General features: G+C 41.4%; 1 protein-coding gene across 2 annotated transcripts in view; it reads left to right on the top strand.

The window, feature by feature from the left end:
- LOC100563069 (laminin subunit beta-1) overlaps positions 1 to 20,226 on the top strand; it is an 86,827-nt gene that overhangs the window by 49,063 nt on the left and 17,538 nt on the right. For both annotated transcript variants that reach the window (XM_062973772.1, XM_062973771.1), the window contains exons 17-26: positions 1,233 to 1,354; positions 5,871 to 5,991; positions 7,157 to 7,349; positions 8,769 to 8,912; positions 10,609 to 10,840; positions 14,161 to 14,324; positions 15,474 to 15,698; positions 17,750 to 17,964; positions 18,085 to 18,181; positions 19,004 to 19,382. In XM_062973772.1, the coding sequence (XP_062829842.1) occupies positions 1,233 to 1,354; positions 5,871 to 5,991; positions 7,157 to 7,349; positions 8,769 to 8,912; positions 10,609 to 10,840; positions 14,161 to 14,324; positions 15,474 to 15,698; positions 17,750 to 17,964; positions 18,085 to 18,181; positions 19,004 to 19,382 (1,892 nt within the window). The remainder of the gene's footprint in view (positions 1 to 1,232; positions 1,355 to 5,870; positions 5,992 to 7,156; positions 7,350 to 8,768; positions 8,913 to 10,608; positions 10,841 to 14,160; positions 14,325 to 15,473; positions 15,699 to 17,749; positions 17,965 to 18,084; positions 18,182 to 19,003; positions 19,383 to 20,226) is intronic.

Genomic DNA, 20,226 nt, shown 5'->3' on the forward strand with positions numbered 1-20,226 from the left:
ATCTAATGCGCACCTCAATTTTCCAAACTCTGACACCCAAAAAAGTATTCATCATATTACACAAATGTAATGTGCACCCTAATTTTGAAAAGGTAAATTAGTTAACAGAGGTAAGCATTAGAATCAAGTAAATATGTTAGCAAGTGGAGTTCCATTTGAATGAAATGCAGGCATTCAAGATTGTATCATATTTCCACCAGCCTAAAAATATAGGACCCCCAGTGGCGCAGTGAGTTAAAGCCTTGTGCCAGCAGAACTGTTGATATGAAGGTTGGGTTACTGACCTAAAGGTTGCGGGTTTGAATCCAGGGAGAGTGCGGGTGAGTTCCCTCTATCAGCTCCAGCTGACACGAAAAAGCCTCCCTCAAGGATGATAAAACATTAAAAACATCCTGGCGTCCCCTGGGTAATGTCCTTGCAGATGGTCAATTCTCTCACACCAGAAGCTACTTGCAATTTCTCAAGTCGCTCCTGACACACAAAAAATGTCTAAAATTCACATTCATAATGTAAATTAATCTGAGAAATTGGCTGCTGACTGCAGATAATATGATCACAGTGACTCCCCATACTTTTCTCTCAGCTGTCCTTAAATCTAGGCTTTCAGATCTGCTTTGAACTGGATTATATGGCAGTGTAGACTCACACAATCCAGTTCAAAGCAGATAATCTGGATTATCTATTTAGATAATCTTGGTTATATGACAGCGTAGATCCGGTGTGTATTATCCCACACCTTTCTCCAGTTTGGTATTCAAGATGTACAACAAGTTTAAAAAACCACAAAGTTAAAATTCACAAAATACCAAAGTTGAAAGATGACCAAGCTATCAAAGAATTAAGGCCAGTTTTTGGTACTTATATAATAGTTTATTGCAATGCATGTGTTGTTGTTGTTTTTTTGTTTTTTTTTTGGTTTAAACAGTTTTCAAAGATGTAGCCTATGATGGGATCTGCACTGCCATATAATCCAGATTATCAAAGCAGATAATCTGAATTTTATATGGCAGTGTAGAAGGGATGTTAGTAACCTTTTCCATCATAAAAAGCTGGTAAAGAAGAGAGGAAGAAATATAGCAGCACCTTTAAGCCTAAGTGTTTTTTTCCCTTTTGCATGCATTTTCATGCATTTTCTTATTTTTTTCATTTGAACAGTTTCTGGTGCTTTTTGTTTTAGGCACTTGGGGAGGGGGATTATTTGTTCTACTTTCAATGTGTTTATCTGCCTCCAGTCTACAGAAGATTGGGAAGCTGTGGTCAGCGTCAGCTCGCAGGCTTTACCCATGAGTCCCCGCTGTGGCAATGTGCTACCTTCAGAGCAGATGTACCGAGAGAGCCTGCCACACAGTTCCAGGTGAGAACAAAAGGAGGAGAACCAATGGATCATCACGAATTAAAGTGTCTTAGGTGCATCTACACTGTAGAATTAAAGCAGCTTGACACCACTTGAACCTCCATGGATCAATGTCTATGCAGTCATGGGAGTTGTCATTTCACAAGATCTTTATACGCCTCTACCAAAAAATGCTGCTGCCTCACCAAAGTTTTTTTTTCCATGTCAGAAGCAACTTGAGAAACTGCAAGTCACTTCTGGTGTGAGAGAATTGGCCATCTGCAAGGATGTTGCCCAGGGGATGCCTGGATGTCTTGATGTTTTACCATCCTTATGGGAGGCTTTTCTCATGTCCCCACATGGAGCTGGAGCTGATAGAGGTTGGATTCTCCCTGTATTGGATTCAAACCGGCAATCTTCAGATCTCCCTGGATTGGATTCAAACTGGCAATCTTCAGGTCTCCCTGGATTGGATTCAAACTGGCAATCTTCAGGTCTGCGAACCCAACCTTCAAGTCAGCAGTCCTGCTGGCACAAGGGTTTAACCCACTGGGCCGCCAGGGGCTCCTTTGTCAAAGTGCAACTCCCATGATTCCATAGCACAGTTAAAGTGTTTTCAAACTGCATAATTCTACAGTGTAGAGGCAACCTTAGAATGGAAAGACTCCAGCCCCAGTTACACTGTCACATTATGCAGTTTGATCTTCATTATATGGTCAGTGTAGACTCATATGATGCAGACTAAACTAAATGGAACTGGATTATATGAGCCTACACTGCCATATAATCCAGTTCAATCTGCATTTTAATGGCAGTGTAGATAGGACCTCCTATGCTGCCATTGTGAGCATTGCATTGAAACTAAGACCCTGTGGATTCCACCTCTTAATTACCGGTACATTGCAAATTGCTTCCTGACAACACTCAAGTGTTCTTTTTTAATCTGCTTTCAATTATCACTTGCCTCATGTTGCTAATAATTAGTTTTGAGCTCTTTAATTAGGAATATTAAGTGTGAGTGATGACAGTCTGAAACAGGTTTGGCTAACCTCTGTATTACCGTATTTTATTCTCAGAACAGGAATTAGGGGACCAAAGTGTATTACTATATATTATATGATCAAGCATTTTATTTATTAACCTATCATGTATTGCTACATTAGTCCACCCACCCATGGAGATAACAGAAACTGTCTGGTTGCCGGTTGATGTTTTTATTTATTGTTACAATGTTGTTGTTTTATTCTGTTTTACACTGTGAATTGCATTTTTTTTGTAATTTTCATTTTAATTGTGTTGTTGGGCTTTGCCCCATGTGAGCTACCCCGAGTCCCCTTGGGGAGATGGTGGCGGGATATACAAATGTTGTTGTTGTTGTTGTTGTTACTACAGTTTCATATTTACAGTAAAATAAAAAATAATATTCGATGTTCAGCCCCTTCTTGAAAGAGGTAATGTTAAAAGTTAGGCCTCATCTACACTGCCATATAACTCAGTTTCTAAATCCAGAGTATCTGCTTTGAACTGGATTATATGGCAATATAGACTCATATAATCCAGTTCAAAGATAATCTGGATTCAGAAACTGGATTGTAGGGCAGGGTAGATCCAACACTAGATAGAACTGCTCATGATGCTGTGGCTGGATCTACAATGCCCTATAATCCAGTTTCAGAATAATCCAGTTTCAGAATGCATTGTTCTGGATGGGCAGTGTAGACTGATATAATCCAGTTTAATGCAGTTAATCCACATTCTAAAACTGGATTATAGGACAGTGTAGATCCAGCCTGTGTATATATTCTGAGATGTGGGTAATGTTAAGTAATATTGCTTAATAGGTTTGCAAAGAGTTTTATCAGTAGAGCTGTTTATTACCGGGACCCTTGTGAAAGGGGCAGAAGCACAAAGCATAGATGCAAAACATGACACCCCCAAGACAGAACACTTTTAGCATTTGAAACAAGTGCTGAAAAGACGCGATTCCACATTAATCAGCCACACATTTCCATTCTTCAGTTGTAGGGCCTGTGTTTTGGCACAATTGACAAACCAGCGGTTTTTCTGTCATCAGAGTATTTGCCGTTGGATTGCCTGAGTGTTTACCACAGTTAAGTGGAAAGCTCAAGGGTTTTGTGAGTGTGTGTGTGGTTAGGAAGCTGTTGATATTTTGGTTTGGCTAAGGGCCCTTTTTGTGTGCTGATGGATTTTGGACTTGATTATGGGAGCTGTAATTTTACAAAATCTTTGAGGGCAATTAACATCAACAATTATGCCACCAAACTCTCAAAATCGAGCTGGAACAAAGCAGTTGCTTCGAGCAACAGATACTGGGCAATGTTGCCTCCTTTCCAGCTGTTATTTATATTGAGTTGTTGTGTGTTTTTCGGGCTGTATGGCCATATTCCAGAAGCATTCTCTCCTGACGTTTCACCCACATCTATGGCAGGCATCCTCAGTGGTTGTGAGGCATACTTCACAACCTCTGAGGATGCCTGCCATAGATGTGGGTGAAACATCAGGAGAGAATGCTTCTGGAACATGGCCATACAGCCTGAAAAACACACAACAATCCTGTGATTCCAGCTATGAAAGTCTTCGACAAAACATTGTTATTTATATTTCTCCTGGCTTATCTTTTAAACTGCCCTGTGCCTCTCAAGTGAATTGGACATTGGAAGGAATTATAGTAGTGCCAGTGAGATTTGGCTTCCAGTCCAAAGGACTTTGTAGTTTGAAACAATTCTCAGATCAGCCCAGCTACAAATCACTGACTAGTTTCAGCTTTATGTAACTACAGGCCCTTCCACACAGCCATATAACCCAGAATATCAGATAAGGTAGATAATCCACAGTATTTGCTTTGGATTGGATTATCTGAATCCACACTGCCATATAATCCAGTTCAATGTGGATTTTATACCGCTTTGTGGAAGGGGCCTACCTGTACATTTTTCTTCTCTGAGAAAACTTTTTTCTTAACTCTACCAGCTGCCTCTCTAGTGCCCTCTCATGGCCCTGGAATATTAGTGCCACAAGAAGTTACCATGCATGTACTTCAAGAAGTGGCTTGAAAGGCAAGGAATCTTGTACTAAAAATTTGGCCCTATCTACACTGACAGTCCCAGGTTCAAACCCCGGGAGCGGCGGGAGCGGCCGCTGTTAGCTCCAGCTTCTGCCAACCTAGCAGTTCGAAAACATGCAAATGTGAGTAGATCAATAGGTACCGCTCCGGCGGGAAGGTAACTGTGCTCCATTCAGTCATGCCGCCCACATGACCTTGGAGGTGTCTACGGACAACGCCGGCTCTTCGGCTTAGAAATGGAGATGAGTACCAACCCCCAGAGTCAGACATGACTGGACTTAACGTCAGGGGAAACCTTTACCTTTACCTACACTGACATGTACGTAATCCAGTTTGAACTGCATTAAAATGGTCTATATAGGCTCCTTCCACGCAGCTGTATAAAATCCACACTGAACTTGATTATATGGAAGTGTGGACTCAGATAACCCAGTTCAAAGCGGATGTTTAAGATTATCTATCTGCCTTTCCATATGGCTGTGTGGAAAGGTCCTTAGGCCCCTTCCATAAAGCTGAATAAAATCTGCTTGGAACTGGAATATATGACAGTGTAGGCTCAGATAACCCAGTTCAAAGCAGATATTGTGGGGTTTTCTGCCTTGATATTCTGGGTTATACAGTATAACTGTCTGGAAGGGCCCTCAGAGTGCTGCACTTTTATTCTGTTCCAAATCCAAAAGTTCAACTCATCCCAATTGTCTAAGCAGGATATATGCCCAACAAGAGATGCTACTGAACACTCCCCAAACAACTAAAATTTGCTATTAATTGTTGAGGCTATTTCACACTTCTATAATTGAGATTACGCTTTCAAATGTTTCCTAAACTGAGAAGCAGCTCAGAAAGAGTCTCTTTACCTGTTTTGCTTCTTTTTTGTTTGTTTGAACCACTACTGATTTCTGAAAAAGGCTTTGCGTGCTTTCTAAACCAGGGTACATATCGAATTTTGTGTTTGCATACGCCTTCAAGTCACCTGTAGACTTATGACAACCCATGAATTTTATGGGGTTTTTTCTGGCAAGGAATACTCCCAGGTGATTTGTCAGTGCCTTCCTCTGAAAAATATCCCCCTATATTAAACAAATCTGTCTGGCTCATGTCTTTCTCTTTCTGCAACTACAACAGACGGCACATTGTGGAGTAGTACTTCGTGAACAACCTTTGCCAGTTTGAGAGGGGAAGTGAAAAACAGATGTCTCTATGTATGTGTTTATTTATTAGGAAAAGACTGACAGATTGATTACTAGCTGATGGTACCATCTACTGCCCTACAAAAGTTAGCTGCATTCCTTCACTTGGCTAGCAAAACAAGTCCACCTGCTTTCCAAGCCAGGAGAGTTTTGCACTTTATGAACTGTGTTCCTCGACCCTCTTGCATCCATCCATTTCCCAACAGGATTTCTTTCTAGCTTTGCAGGTGGAGACCTCAGCTTGTCTTCTCTTTCCCCGCAGGTATGTTCTCCTGCCACGACCTTTCTGTTTTGAGCCCAGGAACCATTATGAGATCACGGTGCGGTTCCAGCGGACAGGTGTGGCACAGCGCCATCCCGCAGCCTTCCTCCTTGTTGACTCGGTGAGAAACTCCTGTGTGCCAGAAGAAGCTTTATGATCCAGATCTGAGATTCCCAATCCTATTTCGCCTACTGCCCCCCCCCTTTTTTAATCCTGGTATTAGATCAGTAGTTCTCAACCTGTGGGTCCCAAGGTGTGTGTATTTATTTATTTATTTATTTATTGGACTTGTATACCGCTACTCTCAATTTGGCTCGGAGCGGTTTACAGAAATAGATAAAACAATGCAGTTAGCTTTAGATAACAATAAGAACAGACATAGCCCCAAGTTTTCACCATCGAAAGCTTGTCGGAAGAGAAAGGTTTTACAGGCTTTCCGAAAGGCAAGAAAATCTCGGGTAGTTCGAGTTTCAACTGGCAAGGCATTCCATAATTAAGGGGCTACAATCTAGAAGGCTCTCTGCCTAGTAGAAGACAAATGCTAGGTCTGGATGTTAGGGACTTCAAGCAAATTTTGGTCTTTAGACCGTAATATTCTCTGGGGTTGATAGGGGGATAAGCGGGCCCTCAGGTACGCTGGCCGCATACCATGTAAGGCCTTAAAAGTTAGTACCAGCACCTTGAAAGTAATCCGGTACTCAATTGGAAGCCAGAATTGGGGTAATACGCCCCCTCGACGGCACCCCGGCGAGAAGACGAGCTGCTGCATTCTGCACCAGCTTCAGTTTCCGGATCACTGACAAAGGAAGGCCAATGTAGAGGGCATTACAGTAGTCAAGCCTCGAGATAACCGTCACCTGGATCACCATAGCCAGGTCATTCCTAGATAAGTAGGAAGCCAGTCGCCTAGCCTGACGTAGATGGAAAAATGCAGATCTGCTCACCGCAGAGACCTGGGCCTCCATTATGAGCAGAGGGTCCAGTAAGACACCAAGACTTTTTACCAAAGATGACGGACGTAGTGTCTCGCCATCCAGGGTAGACAGCTGGATCTCCCTCCCCCCCGGACGGCCCAGCCAAAGGATCTCCTGGTAAACTGGCTGGGATTTCTGAGAGTTGTAGGCCAAAACATCTGGGGACCCACAGGTTGAGACCCACTGTTTTAGATAGTGCCTTTTGCACAGTATCCACCCCGGTGGGAGTTCACATTCCCCAACTGAGAATAAATGTATCCTCTCTATTCTAGTCAGGCTTTCCTGATGTGCACCCCTCTTCCCTCCCCACAGCTGGTCCTTTTGCCGCGTGTGACGGAGCTGCCGGGGCTCCATGGCAATGATCCTGCTTCTGTGGAGCGTCGTGAGGCCCTGGAGCGCTACACCTGCCTGGAGGCCTTCCGCATGGCCACTATGCCTGACCTGGCCGAGACCTGCGCCCAGCTCCTGTGCAGCATCTCTGCCCTGATGCACGATGGGGCTCTGCGTGAGTGAAAGGACAAGTGTGGGGCAGAAATGGAACTACAGGAGAAAGGGTCTATATTTACGTTTAGCTTCAGCTGAAAGAGGATAGTTGGGTTTCTTGAACGGGAAAAAATTGTGTTTTGGGCAAAGTAATACTTAGGACTTCTCTTGTGCAAATTCAGTAGGTCCAAATGTTGGAAAGGAAGCTGCCGATAAACAGCAAGCAAAGAGCTGAAGAGTCTCTTGGCTGAGGCCCTAAATAATGCAGTTTCATGATGCAGTTTAACTGCATTATATGGCAGTGTGGATGCATTCTGAAACTGCATTATATGGCAGTGTAGATGGGCCCTGGGTTCCCCTTGACCAAGGCGACATTGGAATTCTAGAATTCTGGAACAACTCATTTTCCTGAATTCTGAAACCAGAAAAACAAAATCTACTACTGGGATTTGCAGACATTTAGCCTCCATATTACAAATTGTTGTGAGTGCCCTCTTATTTGTTTATTTCAGTGTTTCTTCAAGTGTTTTGTACTTCAGCTCCCATAAATCCCAGCCACCTTGCCAGCTGTTAGGAATTGTGGGAGCTGAAGTGACATCCAGCAGGCTCCTTCCCTTCTAGGGTTCAGAAAAAAACTAAAGACATGGCTATGTGCTCAAGCGTTCAATGAATTAACTTTCGAGCTTGACACGGTCGGTTTTTAAGATTCTGGATTAACAAGATCTAGTGAACGAAAGGACATTACCTCGGTGCATGGTAATGTTTTGTTATTCTATATTGGTTTTTATGATGTTTTAAATGTTTTTAGTTTTTAATGCCTTTTGTATTGTATTGTTGATGTGATGGCACTGTGTTGCCAATTTGTAAACCTGGGGAGAAGGACGAGATAGAAATACCGGAAATAAATAAATAAATAAATAAAACATCTGGAGGAGCACAGTTTGAGAAACTCTGGCGTATTTAATGTATATCCTTCTTTTCTATCATAAAACCCCAAATATTTAGAGGCACGCTCACTTTAAAGAAATGTTGGCAGCCTCCAGATTTGAGGGGCAGTTGTATGTTTTGTTTCATAATATACAGTATGCCGTATTTTTACCTTTATGTTACTGCTTGTGGCATCAGTGTTTGGGTGTACAAACAGGAAAATATTGTGTTTTGCAGTAATTAGTGAGCCCCCCCATTCTTGGTCCATTGGTTACAGATGATTTGTGGTCTGCTTTGTTTAGTGTCATATTACGAGAAATCTGATACCAAATATCCTTGATCAAGAGTCAGCACTAGAAAAGGAACTGTACTGGGAAATGTTATAACTTGCCCCTCTTAGACAAACATCTCAAGCTCTCACTTTAATTGGAGTGAGGACAGGAAATGTAGCTTCTCTTTTCTCCAACATAACTATTTTCCTAACTCTTAGCAACGTGATTTCTTCTGTTCTTAGCTTGCCAGTGTGACCCCCAGGGCTCCACTAGCAGCGTCTGCCACAAACTAGGAGGGCAGTGTCAGTGTAAGCCCAATGTGATCGGTCGGCGGTGTGACGAGTGTGTCCCAGGCACCTATGGATTTGGACCGTATGGCTGCATTCGTGAGTATCCAAGACTTCCTGTATGACCTGTTCCACATCCATTCTTCTCTTTATGCCAGCAGTTTTCTAGTTTTAGATTTCACTGAGGCTGCTTCCACACAGCTGTATAAAATCCCACATTAACTGCTTTGAACTGGGTTATATGGCAGTGTGGACTCAGATAACACAGTTCAAAGCAGATATGGTAGATTATCTGCCTTGATATTCTGGGCTATATGGCTGTGTGGAAGAGCCCTCAGAAGACAAAATATCCTTTAAAAAAATAATTTATTAAAACTACAGTAGAGTCTCGCTTATCCAACATAAACAGGCCGGCAGAACATTGGATAAGCGAAAATGTTGGATAATAAGGAAGGATAAGGAAAAGCCTATTAAACGTCAAATTACATTATGATATTACAAATTAAGCACCAAAATATCATGTTTTACAACAAATCGACAGAAAAAGCAGTTCAATACAAAGTAACGTTATGTAGTAATTACTTTATTTACAAATTTAGCACCAAAACATTGCAATGTATTGAAAACATTGACTACAAAAACATTGACTACTAAAAGGTAAACTGCGTTGGATAGTACAGAATGTTGAATAAGTGGATAAGCGAGACTCTACTGTAGCAAATTCCTCTGTATTCAGGATGGAGAAGACTTGAGATTCAACAATTCTAATGTAGCAGAAACTGAAATAGGAATGAAAACAGACAGATTGGTCAATTTATGCTCAAGACTTTGTTTCTGAAATCTGGGTTTTAATCCCTGTGAAATCAACAATGGTTCTGACTAATTAGGTTCTCTCCCTCACTTTTCATTTTTGAGACAATCCCCATCTTTTAACACCTAAATAGCAGGTGAGTACAATATTGCCCTCACCACACTGGGCCATATATTGAGAAAGGAAAAGCTGGTGAGTCTTGCTCTAACAAGGGACAATCAAAAACGTTCACTGTTTTGTATGGACTGACAATGCCTAGGCTGGGCTGTGGTACAGCCTGGTTAGCAGCCAGCTGCAACAAATCACTCTGACCAAGAGGTCATGAGTTCGAGGCCAGCCCGTGTCTGCGTCTGTCTCTGTCTCTGTTCTATGTTATGGCATTGAATGTTTGCCTTATATGTGTGCAATGTGATCCGCCCTGAGTCTCCTTCGGGGTGAGAAGGGTGGAATATAAATACAGTAGAGTCTCACTTATCCAAAATAAACGGGCCGGCAGAACGTTGGATAAGCGAATATGTTGGATAATAAGAAGGGATCAAGGAAAAGTCTATTAAAGATCAAATTAGGTTACAAATTAAGCACCAAAACATCATGTTATACAACAAATTTGACAGAAAAAGTAGTTCAATACAGAGTAATGCTATGTAGTAATTACTGTATTTACGAATTTAGCACCAAAATATCATGATGTATTGAAAACATTGACTACAAAAATGCGTTGGATAATCCAGAACGTTGGATAAGCGAATGTTGGATAAGTGAGACTCTACTGTACTGTAAATAAAACAATAAATAAATAAATATGCACCCGGGAACTCTATAGCTACTCTGTATCAGGAAGAAGGTGGGCACATTCTGCATATCAGGATATTCCTAGGTAGCTGGGCCATAGCTACGCCCCTGCTCTGTAACATTATATTTAGCTTAGCAATTAATACAGCCTCTCTCCACTCATGCTGATGTCTTTGGGACCTCTTCCCACAGCCTGTGCCTGTTCCCATGAAGGCTCTGCCTCCAAAATCTGTGAACCAACCAGTGGACAGTGCCGGTGCCAACATGGGACCGTGGGACGGCAGTGTGATCAGTGCCCACCAGGCCACTGGGGATTCCCAAGCTGCCGCCCTTGCCATTGCAATGGGCACTCCGAGGAATGTGACTTGCATACAGGAGCCTGCCACGACTGCCGGGATTACACCGCTGGCCGCCACTGTGAGAGGTGGGTACATGGGTTTTGTAGAAATGCTGGTTAAGTGATCCTTTGTAGATACATTGGCCAACTTATCCTTCTATCAAACTTGAAGGAACTGATGGTTGTTGATGTGTGCCTTCCTGTCACCTGTTGACTTATGAAAACCCCATGAATTTCATAGGATTTTTTTTTGCAAGGAATACTCATCATCATCATCATCATCATCATTTAATTACTTATTAATCAGCCTCCATCCAAGATGCTCTAGGCCAGGGGTCCTCAAACTTTTTAAGCCGAGGGCCGGTCCACAATCCTTCAGACTGTTGAGGGGCCGGATTATCATTTGAAAAAAAAAATACAAACGAATTCCGATGCACACTGCACATGTCTTATTTGTAGTGCAAAAACAACAACAAGAACAATGAAAGAACAATACAATATTTAAAAATAAAAGCAATTTTAACCAACATACATTGATCAGGATTTCAATGGGAAGTGTGGTCCTGCTTCTGGCCAATGAGATAGTCAAGTTAATTAGGGTTGTTGTTGTTGTTGTTGTTGTTGTTGTTGTGTGCCTTCAAGTCATTTCAGACTTTGGGTGAGCCTAAGTCTAAAATTTATTTATTATTTATTTACTGCATTTATTTACTACATTTGTATCCCACCCTTCTCACCCCAAAGGGGACTCAGAGCGGCTTACAAATTATATGTACATACAATATATTATATTATTAGCATAGCACAGTATTAGCATTATATATTACTACTAGCTGTGCCCGGCCACGCATTGCTGTGGCGAAGTACAGTGGTATGGGAAATCAGATAATCTGTATTTTATAGGTAGTGTGGAAGAGGCCTAACTCTGCCTGTCCTCTGGGGTGAGTGGGATGCTAGGAGACCAAGTGGGCGGAGCTTAGCCTTCTAATTGGCAGCAATTGGATGAAAGCAATTATTCCTCTCCCTCTAATTAGGACTTTATTTTTCTTTTCTTTTTGTTGTATGAACGTAGAGGCATAGATGAGGGGTTGTGCTGCCAAGTTTAGTGTTTCTGGGATGTGTAGTTTTGTTGTTTTGTCCTAGGCTGAAATTTCATTACCCTTTTATATATATAGATATTGAACTATACAACTATACTGTAATATTATTAGTAATATTATATGTAATATAGAATATATCGTTAATATTATTATATGGTATTATTATTAGTGTTATATTGTATTACATTATAATATTATTTTCAATATTATATGTATATACAATATATTATATTATAAAACTGAGGGTGGGGGCCAGGTAAATGACCTTGAAGGGCCGCATCCGGCCCCCGGGCCTTAGTTTGGGGACCCCTGCTCTAGGCGATTTACAAACTAAATTGTAAAGGATAAAAATACATACATACAAATATTGATAAAATTAACCTAGATCAAAAGCTCTAGTAAAGAGCCAGGTCTTAAGTGCTAGGGTAAAAGGCCCTAACTCACGCATGGCTCTCATATAGGGCGGCAAGGCATTCCATAAGGCAGGGGCAGAAATAGAAAAAGCTCTGCATCTGATCAGGTGGTTTTATTAGTTCCTTCCTCTGGTCTTAATTGGTTGTCTCCCATCCAAGTACTAATCATGGCTGACCCTGTTATCTTCCAATATCAAAAAGAATCTGGGGTTTTAAAAATCATGTCAGAAGTGACTTGAGAACATGTTGCAAGTCGCTTCTGGTGTGGTCATCTACAGAGACATTGCCCAGGGGATGACCCAATGTGTTACTGGGAGGCATCCCTCACGTCCCCACAAGCTAGAGCTGACTGACAGTTTGAATCCCGTCTCGTGGATTCAAACGGCAACATTCAGGTCAGCAACCCAACCTTCAGGTTGGCAGTACACAAGGGTTTAACCCATTGTGCCATCGCAGCTCATCACAGAATCTGGTGCCTTCAGGGTATTTAGGTCTGTGGATGCTCTGCATTTATTTATACGAAGGGTTTCCCTCCTGAATCATGAAGGCAATATCTAGCTTGGTTCTCTGATAGCATTCTATTAACAAGGGGGATCTTAATTTAGGGTAAAACATGGAGATTGTATAGGAAACTCATTGGGAGAGAGATTACCTATTGAGAGTGAGAGAGTGGAAGAAGAATCAGGTGTGGTTGATACAATGAAGGGCTTGTGTAATGGAAAAGAGTCGCACATTATGCCAGTGTACCACTATCTGGAGCAATTATTACTGGCTATTACAAACACAACCACATTTTAAGCCCCAATACATATACAGTAGAGTCTCACTTATCCAACATAAACGGGCCGGCAGAACGTTGGATAAGCGAATATGTTAGATCAGATTAGGTAGGAGCCTCCAATGGCCTAGGGGATAAAAGCCTGGTGACTTGAAGGTTGGGTTGCTGACCTGAAAGCTGCCAGGTTCGAATCCCACCCGGGGAGAGCATGGATGAGCTCCCTCTTTCAGCTCCAGCTCCATGCGGGGACATGAGAGAAGCTTCCCACAAAGATGGTAAAAACATCAAAACATCCGGGCGTCCCCTGGGCAATGTCCTTGCAGATGGCCAATTCTCTCACTTCAGAAGCAACTCCAGTTGCTCCTGACATGAAAAAAAATCAAATTAGGTTATGATTTTACAAATTAAGCACCAAAACATCATGTTTTACAACAAATTTGACAGAAAAAGTAGTTCAATATGCAGTAATGCTATGTAGTAATTACTGTATTTACGAATTTAGCACCAAATTATCATGATGTATTGAAAACATTGACTACAAAAATGCGTTGGATAATCCAGAACATTGGATAAGTGAGACTCTACTGTATATCTGAAACAATGATACAGCAAATACAATGTACACTTGATTGCTAGAGTTTTCTATCTGTGCTTCTGAATCATTTTGCAACATTTGTATGCAAGCTTACAGCGTAAAGCAATACAGTACAAGGAAATTACAGTTATGCGTTTAGGAGGTAACAAAAGGGTAAATTCTTTTTACTGTAGTGGGATTTCTATACTGCATTGTATAAATCCCACTATGAAGAATTTATTCTTTTGTTACCTCCTGAATGCAGAAATTCTCACTACAATTTTTAAGGGGGGAAAGTACCTAAGCCCAAGCAACAGAAGCTCATCTGATCTCTTCTCTATTGCTGCCTTCCTTTATAAACTGAATGGTGAATTTAGGCCATTCTTAAGGACTTCCCCACCCCCTGAGCCAAACCAATAATTCATCGGGAGTTTACTGGTGACCTGATTCAGCACACCCTGGGGCAAAACTCACCATAAAGTAGCATGGTGGCAATTCTAGGTTGCTCTTACTGTATTTGGGTTCTCCTTTGACCCCTGTCACAGGTGCCTGGATGGCTACTACGGAGATCCAATCTTGGGCTCAGGACAACAATGCCGGCCATGTCCTTGTCCTGGATATCCCGGGTCTCGTCACTATCATGGCATCTCTTGTGACACAGACAGGGAGACCAACCAGATCAGTTGCCTGTGTGCTCCAGGCTATACAGGTATGGTCTATTTCACGGCAAGACTTGGTAGATTTCTAGGTTGGTCTTAACTGCAGTTGAAAAGGTGGGAGGATAGAATATTAACTGAGGGTGTCCTGTCAAAACCTGACAGGTAAGGTGTATGTGAACGTAATCCTCAGTACACTTCCACAACCCTTCACACTTCCCTGCACTCTCTGGGGGTCAAAGAACAACCCTTTAGAGATTGTAGGATTTCATCTTCCATTAGACCTCTATGAGACACCTTCCATCAGACACGGATATTGGTAAGAACAGTATTGAGAGTTGTAGTCCGATGAACTCTGAATGGCTTGACTTTGTTCATCCCTGCTCAATAGCAACCTGAATAGCTTGTGATTTACCAAAGTAAGTACATTGACCTGTTTTGTACTATACTTCATCAAAAGTTTGATGACTTCCAAGTTTGTGATTTACCAAAGTAAGTACATTGACCTGCTTTGGACTATACTTCATCAGAAGTTTGATGACTTCCAAGAGTTTACAATCCTAGATAGATAGGCAAAATCAGTAAGGGATTTTTGTAGTTGTTATTCATTATAAATTTAGATAAATGTGGCTACTCTGAAAGTTGATTAGGCCTGTTCTGTTACCTGACCCATATTCTTCCCTCTCTGATTCTTTCTGTAAATGCACACATATGTGCACATTTACTACTTTGAATCACTAAAGAAATACTCTTTCTTGATTTGAATTCTGATGTTCACATAACCCACCCCATCCTTTCGAGTAATTCAGTCGGTGTGGCTTGATTGTAATGTGGGGAATTTGCTAAACTGGCAGCATGTGTCTTTTCTTCTTGTTGATTTATTTAAGTTGCTTGTTTGTTTCATACTCTGCCATCATCCCAGTAAGGGACTCAAATCGATTTGTACAATTTCAAAACTGTTGGAGAGGGCTATTCAAGAGTCCCAGTGAGGAGAAAGGAGCACGATGCCCCTTCTATACTACCATATAAAATCCAGATGATGTGACTTGAACTGGATTATATGGCAGTGTAGACTCATATAATCCAGTTCAAAGTAGAGAATGTTGATTCTCTGCTTTGGTAATCTGGATTCTATGGCAGTGTTGAAGGAGCCTGGGAAAGCGGATGAACATCCTATTGATCGCATCCTATATCCCTGGCAGGGCTTCGTTGTGACCGTTGCTCACCTGGCTATTTTGGAGCCCCTGAGCAGGAAGGTGGAGCTTGCCGCCCCTGTCAGTGCAACAACAACATTGACACCAGTGACCCTGAGGCCTGTGATCCACACACTGGGCAGTGTCTGCGCTGCCTCTACTACACCAGCGGACCCCATTGTGCCGAATGCCAACCTGGATACTATGGCAGTGCCTTTCAGCGTAGCTGTCGACGTGAGTGAGATATCTAGGCTTGCATTGTGTTTGTCGCTTTGGAAATCATAAATGGTATTTCACTGACTTCGTAGTGCTAATTTATTTATTTATTTATTTACAGCATTTATATTCCGCCCTTCTCACCCCGAAGGGGACTCAGGGCGGATCACATTGCACACATAAAGGCAAACATTCAGTGCCATAACACATAACAGAGACAGAGACAAGACGCAGGCACGGGCTGGCCTCAAACTCATGACCACTTGGTCAGAGTGATTTGTTGCAGCTGGCTTGCTTTCCAGCCTGCGCCACAGCCCGGCCTAATGGAGCCCGAGTTAGGGTCATATAGCAGGCTTGGGTATGTGAGGGACCAGAAGAGTTTGGGATTTTTAAATATCTGCAAAGATATACATAATAAGATATCTTAAATATGGACCTGTCTAAACATGAAATTAATTTATATTTCATATACAACTTATACACATAGCCTGAAGGTAGTTTTATAAACGATATTTCAAATAGTTCTGTGCATGGAACAAAGTTTTTGTACGCTGAACCAACAGAAAGTATAAGTATCAACATCTAAGCCACATATGTAAATAATTTGGAATTTTGGAGTATTTTGTATTTTGAAATTCTGATTAAGGAATGCTCGATCTTTATTAGTATGAAGTACAGCTTGATTGGCATTTGTTACTGCAGCATGGCATATTACGTATATGTGCACATTCTTTAAAAATATAGTGCCCACTTTTCAATTCATTCCAAAAATCAGCTTTAAAGGAATAAATGGGATTTTAAATTCTCTGTACTTCTTGGAAAGCCTGGAGTAGAACTGAAGCAAAGAGTTTGTGACAAGAGTAGTGACAAGGGAATCTTGGGAGTGGCACCTGATCCAAGCTGATTGCTCTTTTTTGGATGCCTATTATTAGGTTCTGGGGATAATGAGACAAAATGTCTTGCAAAACATTCTAAAAGGGATGGAAACGGTTGTGAAAAAATTACTTATACAAGTTTAGCATCCCTTATCCAAAATGCTTAGGACTAGAAGTGTTTTAGCTTTTAGAGTTTTCAGATGTCAAAATTATTTATTATTTATTTATTTACAGTATTTATATTCCGCCCTTCTCACCCCAAAGAGGACTCAGGGCGGATCACATTGTATATACACATAAGGCAAACATTCAATGCCATATACACAGAGAACAAAGACAGAGACAGACACAGAGGCAATTTAACCTTCTCCTGAGGGGATGTTTGATTCTTGCCACAGGGGGAGCAACTGCTTCATCATCCACTGCGATGGCACTTCCTCATTCCAATGGCAGCTGGATGATTTTTATGGAGTCGTAAATTAGTTAAATTAGCATCCCCACTTTATAAGTAGTATCTTAAATTCCTATTTGATAGATGCAACTATCTTTCAGGTTGCTAGATCAGCAACAAGTAGGGGCTATTTTTTATTTTTTATTGTTGGGTGCTCACCCCACCATGGGCTTGCCTCGAACTCATGACCTCTTGGTCAGAGTGATTTATTGCAGCTGGCTGCTCACCAGCCTGCGCCACAGCCCGGCCCCAAATATGTGTATATATACATCCGTAATTAGATACCTTGGAGATGGGACCCATGCCTAAACATGAAATTTCTTTATGTTTCATACATACATTATACACATAGTCTGAAGATAATTTTGTACATGTTTTGTATAAAGTTATTTTTGTGAATTAAACAACATCTGTGCACACTGAACCATCAGAAAGAAGAAGTGTCACAGCCACCCATATGGACAATTTTAGACTATTTTGGCTTTCAGAATATAAAGGATGCTTAACCTGTATAATGGTAACCACTGAACATTCTGTTGGCAACATATCAGGCTAACATTTATGGAAATCCCATTTCTAGCAAGGCTAAGGCATGTTCTGCTGATAGCTTCTGAACATGTAGCTGGGTATTGAGAGACCATGAAAGTACTATGAGAGTTGGATAAGATACCCTCCCCTACAAGAAAGGCAGGTAGCTATTTTCTACTTCCCTACACTAGCCGATGCCTTGCTTTACCTTCCAGGGTGTACCTGTAATGAACAAGGCACCCTGCCTATGCACTGCTCCAAAGGCATCTGCCACTGTGACCGAACTACAGGCAACTGCCCTTGCCGTGCCAATGTGGTGGACAAGAACTGTGACAGATGTGCCCAAAACTTCTGGGGCTTTGGCAGCGACTTGGGATGTCAGCCCTGTGACTGTGATCCTGCTCATTCGTTACGTTCAGACTGCAACATGGTAAATAACCCACCACTTGGAGCCGTTCAGTCTAATATGAAGAACCGTGCCTGAGATCTTGATGTGTTGTCATGAGCTTGCATTTCGGCATCTCTCACCAGTGCCTTTTGCTTTATTCAGTTCACAGGGCAGTGCCACTGCCAGCCAGGGTTTGGAGGACGTGTTTGCTCCCAGTGCCAAGAGGATCATTGGGGAGACCCCGAACAGGAATGTCTGCGTGAGTATGAGAACATAAGTCAAGCAAGCATCTTCCATATCATACCATGTGCCCACAGATACATATGGACATATATATGCAGAGCTTTCAAGTAACCAGTGTTCATAATCTTCCTAATCTTAGAGAATTATATCTTTTTTAAAAAAATACAGCTTCTCTCCCAGACACAAATCACAGCTCAAAAGTGATATTTTACAAATGACTAGTTACCTGTAATGAGTAACAAGCTGAAAGCACAAAAATCACATTTTGAAAGTAATGTAGTGGGTAGAAATTAAATTTGAGTATTCTAAGTAATGAATTGTGTTCTGCAGTTGCTTATAAAAGCTACTTGTGACACCATTTTAGAGCATGTGTTCAAGCTTTATGACTTTTTAATCAATCCTAACATGTTTTGTTTAAAATAGCAAAAGAGAAACAAACAGTGCAGTCAGCTGTGTCAACAATTGTAAGGAGTCTTATAAAAAAACTGTAAAGTAATTACTTTTTATAAATGATTCTCCAAGCTCAGTTGTGGCCGTGATTTGACTGAGGATCAAGAGTGATGCTTTCATAGATGAATTTGTTAACATTAACTATTTTGTTCTCAATTATGAAATTAATGAATTATGTCACACATTAGCTTTAAATAAAAAAAACCAATTAGTGATCCCCACTAATTGCCTCACAATCCAGCAAATCAAAATAACATAAGATGTTAATTGTTAGTTAATGTGATAATATTATCATTTAATAATGTAGATAATGACCTTTAAAAGGAAGATGACAAATTAATCTGTAATGAATTGTTTCCAGTCTGAGCATGACCTTTGCCTCCCACAGCCTGTGAATGTGATCCAGCTGGATCTGAGAGTCCGCAGTGTGACCGCCTCAGTGGACACTGTCTGTGCCGAGAAGGATTCACAGGACGGCGGTGTCACCAGTGCCAGCGGGGCTTCCATAAGAACTTTCCACGTTGTTCCCCTTGCCACCCATGTTTTGGGCAATGGGATAAAGTGCTGGGGCAACTCTGGGAACAGGTGCAGAGGCTACAGGATGCTGTCAAAGCCCTGAAAGAAGGTGGCCCCATACCTGAAGCCAGCAGCAACCGTATGCGCAACCTTGAGAACAGTCTTGATCATGTGGAGCAGCTTCTTGGGGACGGGAGTAGTCCAAATGCTCCTCTCCTTCATGAAATCAGCACCGTTCTGGCAGATATCAGGTAGGAGGAGATGTCAAGGACAACAATGTGTAAAATTGGAGGCAAAACAGAGACATTGCTGACTTTTATTCTGAGTGTAAATGTTATAAATAAGCTGTCAATGGATACTCTCACCATTAAGTAAGTAAGTAACTTTATTTTTCTATCCCGCCACCATCTCCCAACAGGGACTCGGGGCGGCTAACACAGGACAAAGGCCCGAAAACAAACAAGTACAAGGCATATCACAAAAATAAAATGCAGTGAGATCAACATTATAAAAACAGTACAATTACATTAATCATAAGAACACATTAAAAGCATAAAATGGGTAAAACAAAATAAAATAAGATAAAATGAACCACCAGGTTGATGGAGGGGAATGGTATGGTATTTATGCAACAATAAAAGTACATTTCCCCCTTTTAAAAACCATACTAGAGCCTCCTATATAATCTCATCTCCTGTTTCCAACCATAATCATATACAGCATTAGCAAATTTACTCTGCTATAGATACCAAATATTCCTACATAGTGCATGCCTGCCATCTTGTTTCCACCTCTCTATGTAACTCAAGGTGTTTCCTGCCTGAATGAAGAGGCATTTATTATTCCCAGAAATGTTTAGTGGTTTATTACTCTTTATTACTATTCTGAGGCCATTCTTCTGAGGCTGCATCTACACGTTGACCATTTAATAATAATACACTTTATCTATATTCTGCTTTATCTCCCTGGAGGGACTCAGAGCGGATTACAGAATACACATCTAAGGCAAATATCCAATGCCTATTACACAGTGAACGATGACAATACACAAACAAAGGCATCTTTTGCATCTCAGGCATCTGGAGGCAATGCTCA

The sequence above is a fragment of the Anolis carolinensis genome, chromosome 2 (genome assembly GCF_035594765.1).
Source record: "Anolis carolinensis isolate JA03-04 chromosome 2, rAnoCar3.1.pri, whole genome shotgun sequence".
Lineage (NCBI taxonomy): Eukaryota > Metazoa > Chordata > Lepidosauria > Squamata > Dactyloidae > Anolis > Anolis carolinensis.